The sequence below is a fragment of the Chaetodon trifascialis genome, chromosome 5, assembly GCF_039877785.1.
Source record: "Chaetodon trifascialis isolate fChaTrf1 chromosome 5, fChaTrf1.hap1, whole genome shotgun sequence".
NCBI classification, from domain to species: Eukaryota; Metazoa; Chordata; class Actinopteri; order Chaetodontiformes; family Chaetodontidae; genus Chaetodon; species Chaetodon trifascialis.
The window spans coordinates 9404874-9413837 of NC_092060.1; the positions used below are offsets into that span (position 1 = coordinate 9404874).

General features: G+C 45.0%; 1 protein-coding gene across 1 annotated transcript; it reads right to left on the reverse strand.

Moving 5' to 3' along the window:
- Positions 1–425: 425 nt before the first annotated feature.
- Positions 426–8679, reverse strand: LOC139330837 (LON peptidase N-terminal domain and RING finger protein 3-like). The gene is made up of 12 exons (XM_070961959.1): positions 7880–8679; positions 4710–4828; positions 4461–4583; positions 4152–4268; positions 3859–4069; positions 3663–3747; positions 3213–3327; positions 2614–2735; positions 1978–2136; positions 1717–1879; positions 1414–1563; positions 426–1235 (listed from the first exon to the last, which is right to left on the reverse strand). The coding sequence occupies exons 1-12, from the start codon at positions 8547–8549 to the stop codon at positions 1077–1079; spliced, it is 2193 nt and encodes a 730-aa protein (XP_070818060.1). The 5' UTR covers positions 8550–8679; the 3' UTR covers positions 426–1076.
- Between the last annotated feature and the right edge of the window lie 285 nt (positions 8680–8964).

Sequence of the window (8964 nt, forward strand, 5' to 3'; positions counted from 1 at the left end):
TGAAAGGAAGGAGGACAGAATAGCTGTCCAAAATGATTACTGTTGAACTTAAAGTGGTGCTGGAAAACTAGTAAACACATAGGCTCCTCTGTAAATGTCTATCTTAGTGATGAGTGTACCATTTACAGAGTTTTCAATCGGCAGATGAGTAAATTTCCAGATGAAAGTTTCAATCACTATAATTAACCATGTCTTATCAGTAATGAGTGAGACTGTGAAGACATTTACATAAAAGGGCAAATTCATTATTTGGTCTCTTGCATAATTTATGAGTACACTTAAAGACATACAGTTTAGAGACATCGACTGGTTGAATTTATGGCCGTTGCCACTTGCAGTAGATGGATTTGTAGGATTCTGAACTGAGGGCTTTGCTTTGTCTTTGCTTTAAAGTTATGTTCAGACAGGCCGCTCAGTTCAATCCCTTATTTCAGACTGCAATGTTTGTTTTTGTTTTTTTGTTTTTTTTGTTTTTTTGGTGTGTCCACGTGCAACATTTATGCTAGAGGAAGAAGATAGAACTACAAAAATGGAGGAGAGCCAGAAAGGCGACAGTGCAGCCTGGATAAATGAGGACATGTCAGCGCTGACTGTACACATGGAGATGTTAGACGAAAACATATACTTAGCATGTGCGCATTAACATTTATACAGCGACATCCAACGTTGAACGAAGGGTGACAATTCTGTTTAAACCCACTTCAATCAGCTGTGAATTGTAACATCGCTCATCTCAAAAGATGAAGAGTTCCCTCCTGTCTGAACGTAGCTAAAGTCTGCATCACTGGTTTTCTGTGTCGTGTGAAGAGAATATTATGCATGGAAGATATTTAGATCATCTCTGTTGTTGCTTGGATTTTTGAAGTTTAAGGTCACTGCTGATGTGTAGATGGGAGTCCACCGCTGCTCTCTGAATGGGAAATTGCTACAACAGGGAAGGCGCAACAACATCGACATCAGTTCTTTGTGCATCAAAAGGAAGAGCAACAGGTCAACTGCTGCTTTGGAGGAGCGTGTGTGCACAGAAGGTGGTTTACTGCATTTTCCAGGTGTGTGCAATGCTTCTCGAGAGCATGTCACCGGTGCCTGCTGTGGGCCATGAAGAGTAGCACCTTGCGGATGCCGCTGAGACGATCTTTCAGAGAGGTGAGGGCCAGAAACGGCAGCTGGGCTCGGCCTTCTAACGGAAGAACGGCTAGTAACCACCAGCACCAGGAGGGACCGTTAGGACTGGTCTGAAGGGTGGAAGAGACAGGAGGAGACACAGCGAGAGGATTTTAGAGTCAAAATAAAGGAAAATGCCAAATCATCTATGAAAATGCCATTTTAAAAGGAGAAAACAGCATACTTGAAAGAAGGATAAATAAAGTAGAAAGTGTGACTTATGAAATTATGTGTGTGTGTCGTGTGTACCTGAAGTACAGGGTCTTTCCCAGGCATGGGTCCAAAGTGTCCTTCAATGCGTTCTTTCTGCTCGGCCTTCAGGGAGTTGACCCACACCAGAGCCTGGTCGTACACCGTGTCATGCAGAGACTGCAGCTCCCGCTCTGCCACACCCTCCACCTGCACACACATACATACACACACACCTTTGAGCTCTGGTAATTCTCCATCAAGCCAACATCAACCATGGGTGTGTGGTTAACTCTCCTCATCTGCCCTGTCCTCCTCCTTTCTTATCCTTTCCCTCCACCCACACCGTCCACCCCCTCATACCGTAACATCCTCCAGGTACTCTATATCAGCCGTGTTGTATCCATCCCTCTCGCTGTGCTGAATGACTTTGAACCTCCGTCTGCCGATGGTGTCCACAACTGAACGGCCGTCGGAGAAGAACTTCACATCACGGATTTCCAACAGGCACCCGTAGTCTGCAAACCTAGAGAAGAGAGGAGGAAATGGGCGCAGTGTTACACTTCCTGGATGCATACACTTGAGTATTAAACAAGCACACACAGGTACTATCCCAACACTGACCCTTTGAGGTCGTCTCCCAGACACATGCCAAAGCAGTTGGTTCCCGTCTCCATGCATCGGCGGATCATCAGCCTGTAGCAGGGCTCGAAGATGTGGAGAGGGCACGGCACAGTGGGGAAGGCCATGGTGCACACGAATATAGGCACATTCTTGTTAAGACTGAAGAGAGACAAAAATAGAGGAGATGTTTAATGCGATGAACAGTTATGGTACGGAAAATAAAACATTTCTGTTCTCAAGGTGAAGAACAACATGAAGTCCTAAAAATGATTAAAAAAGAAATAATAACTCCATCTGCATCATTAATCACATCTGACCTTCAGGCCAGATGCCAACAAAAAGCCACATGGATCAGCTTTGCTCCAGTTTAAGAGAGGGTATTTATTGGAGACACAAGTTTGTTGCAGCCTCCAGGAAGAGATACTTGATGCCTGATGTGACGTACGCTAAGAGGTCAGTGTGTCAGATGCGTGTAATCTACAGTAGGCCAGTAGGTCAAAGAGGAGAGGAGGATGTGCTCATATTGAGTGTTATGTCAGTATGTCACACCCTGATAAAGACAGAGAAGAGCAGAGAACACACACACACACACACACACACACACACACACACACACACACACACACACACACTTACTTGGAGAGCTCAGCCATCTCTTCCTGATGGATTTTCTGTCTTTCCATGAGCTCAGAGGGAAGATACTTAGATATCAGGTTCTCCATTAATACTGTCTTACAGTACTGCCTCTTTACCAGGTACTAGAGAGAGATTCAGAGAGACACTATGTAAGAAATATGTTTACAGTGACAGAGAAACAGAGAGAGATTCAGTCTGGCTTAACATCATCTTATCTTCCTCACTGTAGGAATGCACCAATCGTATACGCCAATCCGTGTTGGCCCTGATAGTGGCCTTATTGAGGGATTGGGTATCAGCCATGACGTAACTGATCTAATTAAACTCAATACCATTATAAAATGCGGCATTTCCACTATCAGTTACATTCATCACAGTCCTGGCAGGTCAGCAACTCTGTTCTTAGTTCCTTTGCAATGCCTAGATCATGTACCTTACATAAAGATGACCCAAATGAATTCCATAAAGAGGCTAACATTTTAAATTTGGGAAAAAGCCAAACGCTGACAAGTGGAACTGGAACTGGCTCAATGCTTCACTGCCGGATTCAGTTTAGATAACACTGAATGGTGCCTGAAGGAGAGTGTGGGATCACGTACCTCAGACAGTTCCTCTTTACAGAGTGGACACTTTGGGTTGTGGTCCAGACATCTCTCCAGACACTGAAGACAGAACGTGTGACCGCACGGCGTCGTCACCGGCTCATAGAAAAGTCTGGGAGGGAAGGGAAAGCAGAGAATGTTAAGCGTTTGTTTTCACTATTACTCCCTGATAAATGACTGAAATGATTCATTGATGGGCTGCAGACCCTAACCCAAATATAAAGCTCAGGTGTGAATGTCTGGTCCCACACAGGCTCCCAGCCAAAACAAAGACTCTTTTTATATTCCCTGCTCACTGTCAAGTCACTGTATGTCACATCATTTTATTACAAGCCATATAACAGCTATTGGCAATCTAACACACGTTACTCGCCTGCTAATTGATTTACTGCACGATGTATGATGATAAAGTAATAAAGTTTCAGGACTGAATCAAGCTGATCTCACCTCATACAAAGAGAACACTCCAGATCTGTCGGGTCCAAGATGTCACTGAGCCTGGACCTCAACGAATGAGCCACCTCTGCTGGCTCTGAATGGAGAGATTAGCAAATGAAAATAAGACCCAGATGCTGCTAACAGAGGGAGTGTGTATGTGTTTCTGAGCAACATGCATGTTTGTGCACAAACTCCTAAAGCTCACCAGACTTGGATCTCTTGTGATTGTCGCTCCTCTCCTGCCCTCCCTTCTCCTCCTCTGTGCTCCTCCATTTCCGTTTTAGGATGATACATTTCTCCAGCCTCCCGACCTCAGGCTCTCCCTTACCTTTGACCTCACCTCCCCCTGATCTCTCAGGCGCAGGAGGAGTGAAGGCAAGGCTGAACTCTGACGACAACAAGCTGGGACATAAGGTCTGAGAGAGGGAAAAGGAAAGAAGGACAATGAAGCCATGCTTTTTTAAAACTTCACACCAAGAGAGGTGGAGCAGCACTCACCTGGGAGGGAGTGTTAATGATGTTTTTGATGTGTGCTCTGAAAGACAGTATGTTGGAGTAGTCTGAGATGTGTTCAGGGACCTGATCTGTAACTGGAGCCAGGAGATTGCTGAGGAGCTGAGAGGAGACAACAGACAATGATGTGATTCTTCTGTATTTGTACAATTCTGTATGTATTTATGACTATAAATTAAATATGTTCAACACAGCTGGACAAAACAAAGACATGACAAATTGCCTAACACAGTCATAGACTGTGAGACTGAAGCACTAAGTGGAATAAATATATAATACTGGAGTTGGATTTACCTTGTAAACCTCAGTCTTTGCCAGCCTACAGTCAGGCTCTATGGACAGACAGACCAGGTACTGTCTCAGAGCTTCCTCCGTCCTGCCCAGTGACACCAGGGCCTGGGCCTTACGAACATGACCCTGCAGGCAGCAGGAAGATATATCACTTATGTAACATACACATGGGAGCTTTTTACATTTTACTAACATTAACTGATGGTCATATATATGTTTTACAATGCTGATTAAGCCAGTGTGTCTCCAAACCTTGGACCAGTGAGGCATGAGTCTGCAGGCCATCTCAGCATCTCGAAGAGCCTTTTCATAGTGTTTCAGACTGGAGTTGATCTGGGAGCGATTACTGAACAGTATGTGGTCCATGGGTGCTGAGGAGGACAAGAAGGAGTCAGTCAGTCAGTCAGTTTGGTAGATGTTACTAAGAACCTTGTTAGATTATTAGTGTTACAATAGAAAAGGGCTGCCAACAAAAACATTTCCATTATTGATGACTCATCATGTGTTATAGACCAAGCAATCTCCCAGTTGCAGGCCTTAATGGAATAAGATAAAAAAAGAAATGAAAATGATAAAAGAACAGAACAGGAGAGGCTAATGAATATTTTCAATAATGACTAATCTTTCAATATCTTTGATTAATCAGTAGTCTTTACATATCAGAAAATAGAGAAAGAAGTGAATCAGAATTTCCCCAAAAGGTCAAAGAGACATCTTCATATGCTTGTTTTGTCAAACTGAGAGTCTAAAACCCAAAGATATTACAGGAACGTAAAACATAGACTCTCGCTCTCACATCAGCTCCTTTTTTACCATTTCTGCTAAATGAGTGACTTTAAAAATCTATTTTCAAAATAGTTGTAAATAAGTAGTTGGTCAATCAACTAATCAATTATTTGACTGATTACAATTATTGAGTAGTTTCAGTCCTCTTGGCTTCACCTTAAAACTTTTACATACTCAATAACAGTCATGACCTCTATATAAAGGCAACTGTTTCACAACATACTGCAGAATGAAGAAAACACAGAGCCATTTTTTTACATCTTAAAAAGCTCAGTTCACTGGAGATATAAGGTTTCTAGTTATATGAAAGGAGGGACATTTAAAATGGATCAGTTTCCACATTGCAAAACATGTTATGAAAAAACGTGCAGCCTTACAAAACCATGCCGCACTATCAAGGTCACCCACATTCCAGGTTTCATAACTACAAAAACTTATGCAAATGTCGCAGTTGGCCCTATGGGAATCAGAGAGGAGCCTCTCCCTGGCTCTGCTACAGGATCAGAGAGTAAATCAATAAAAACACAAATTAAGGCAGAGGAGACAACCCGAGCAATTGTTCACGTTGTTTGCCACAGTGTTTATTGCATAGTGCTTAATTACATATACAATTCTATATACATAGCTGCTTTGTTGCAAATGTATATGCATGCACACACACACACACACACACACACACACACACACACACACACACACACACACACACACACCTGAGCTAATTATAACCCAGAGGACATTGTACTGACTTGCATGAATTCCCTGGAGGCTTACCCTTACCTTACGAATAACTGCTGCAAGTCTAAACACAGTCCTCAGCCTAATCTTAACCTAGATCTAACCCTAAATTTAACTCTAAAACTATTTCTTAATCCGACAATAGGCAGATAACCCTTGTTGAAGAGCATTAAATACATCTCGATTCGATACACTGATGAACAGGGTAATGCACACAGCAGATTCTGCAAGCACAACATGCACGACCCCGTTCTTCTGCTTTGCAGAGATTCAGCTCACAAACTCATTTGCACAAATTCTTTAGCTAGTTTGTTCCATTAGGAACGATGTGTTCTTCACTTAACAACCGAAAATGAGTCAGAATGGTAGAGTTAATGAGGCAGCCTCTCACTCCCCCACCGGGATCAAAGCTCAACATCCACCACAGGCCACTTCTGCGAGTCACTGCAGTTTGAAACCGGTCCATCAAAAGTAAGACACTTATGTCATTCTTTGTTAATCATCAGTTATTGATACATCTTTGCTGACCACGCAGACTCACTTTGAATGACATCTTGGAGCACAGCCCACGACAGCCCCATCCTATTAGTGTGGGAGCTGCCCAGCTCAACAGCGGTCAATTGTTGGAGTCTGAGCAGATCCACTGCAGCAGCTGGCAGATAACGCTCTGCTGGTGGGTACCAAGTGTACAGAGACGTCAGTGCGGCTGAAAATTCCTTACACAACACAAACTGGTGCCTCTATCAGCTGTCACCTGATCAGACAGGGGAGCTGTGGCATACTTCTCACAGGATTCAACTGTCAGTGAAAGAAGTAACTCTAAACTTTACAAAGAGTCTGTAAAGTGATCGAGCTGAGAGCAGGTCAGGTATCCCAGTCATAAAAGGCGTCTGCCTGCGCCACAGGAGACTCCATTTCAGTCGCCCATCGTACCGACGTTCTGTTTTCATTTCAACTGCCACAGCAATCATGGAAAACAGTAGGGCTGCATCTAAGGGTTATTTTCATTTTAGTTTTTTGGTCTATAAAATGCCAGAAAAAAGAGCCAAAGCTGTCCTACAGTGTCTTCTTTTGTCCACAGCCAAAAGATATTCAGTTTACCATCACAGAGGAGTGAGTAAACCAGAAAGCATTCACATTTAACAAGCTGGAATGAGATAATTTTGCCATTTATCCCCTAAAAAAATCTAATTAAATAGTTGACAACTAATCACTTCAGTTCTAGAAAACACTACGCAATGAATGTATATGTGGGACACATCTCTCTAGAAGTAAACTTCCAGACTGCTCCAACAACAGGAGATTATTGCCCTTTTGATAATCTGTGTCTGCAGGTTACAGTTCACCTGCTCCATCACACACCACCTCTGCCTGTATAAAAAAAACGCAGTCGTGTCCCTAGCGGTGACCTGCAATAATACCCTTGACCCACATTTGCCTGAATGATTGGTTGACGTTACACAATGAGAGAGCTGAGGGAGGCGGGTTACGTGCTTACGCAATGTTTGGTCCACTGGCCCAGCCTACATAACGCTGTTATCCAACACGCGCTGCTGATGTGACCCGCGGATGCCAACAGATGCGGCTAGCTGCTGCTGCTAAGTGTGCCGCTGTCCGGCAGAGTGTACGGCACAATTATGAGACTATGTCATACGAGATAACAGATTTATTATCTCTTTACGGCTTCGCGACAAGCCAGCTGGCAAACTGGTGTGTAGAAAAAACTGTTATGCCGAGGAGTAACGACAGAAAACACGAAGTTCAAGCAGCCAAATGTAGCTCAGTCACACGTTTGTGTTGAATGTCTCCCAGCAGCTACATGCTGTATAAAGATGGTGTGTAAAGCAGCTATAAATGAAGCTTTCCATAAAATGTCAGAAAGTCGTTCAGGGTCCTACCTATCAATATGGCTTGGTTGTATTTCTCCAGCGCTGCTTCCATCTTTTTCTCGGCGTACAGTCCGTTGCCCTCACGCCTCAGCTGGCCGGCCTGGTGCTGGGTCGGGAACCACTTGGCCAGCAGGTTGCTGAGGACCACGTTGACCCTGTAGCTCTGGACGTCGGCGACCCTGGAGCTGTCCCTGCACTGCTTACACATCACCGGCTGCTCCTTCTCCTTCCTCTCCCTCTCCAAACACTTTTTACAAAAGCAGTGACCGCACGGCAGAGTCACAGGCTCGAACAGAAAGCTCAGACATATCCGGCAGGAGATGTCTTCGTACCCGCATCCAGCCGTCGCCGCAGCCTCCTCTCCTCTCCTCGGGCTCCTGTTTTCACTGTCACTCCCGTCCTGCCTCTTGATACTAGTAGACAGGTACTCTACGAGGTTGACCAGGTGAACTGGCTTCAGTCTCTCAATCTCCGAGGCTTGTCGGTACACATCGAAAGCTTCGGTGAATTTGCCTCCGAAGGCGAGCGCGTCCGCCCGCCTCACCATCAGCTCCTGCCTGCTCCCTGCATCTTCGAGCCCCGCTAGCTGGCACTCATAGATGTCCGCAGCCAGGTCGAAGTTCCTTGACTGGAAAGCCTCCGCTGCAAGCTGCAGCATACTCTCACTCTCTGTCCCCATGTCCTCCAGGTTGTGTGAAGTCTGTCCCCTCACCTATGAGATGCATATCTGGTCAACACCTCCGCTGCCATTCACGTTTGCGTCCGCCGCCGGGAAGCTCTGACCACACTGCACGTTCATGCTCCAGTTCAGGAAGCACCGATATTATTCTCAATGGACCAGCGGAGGAAAAAAAACTGTTATGTAAAAAGTTGTGTCACGTGACGCCGGCCAGCTGTTCTCATTGGACGAGTGTAGGAAAAACAGTTACAAAACAATGTGCCATGTAACAGTTTCAGTGTCAGGGCAGGGGTCAGGAGCCTGGAGACTGTCTGAGCCTGGACTCCAGTAAGCAGTGACGGGTCAGTGTGGGAGTCCAGGTGGGGGCACCATCAGGGGTCACTGCTGGTAGAGCTGGAGGTGCCCTCCACAAAAT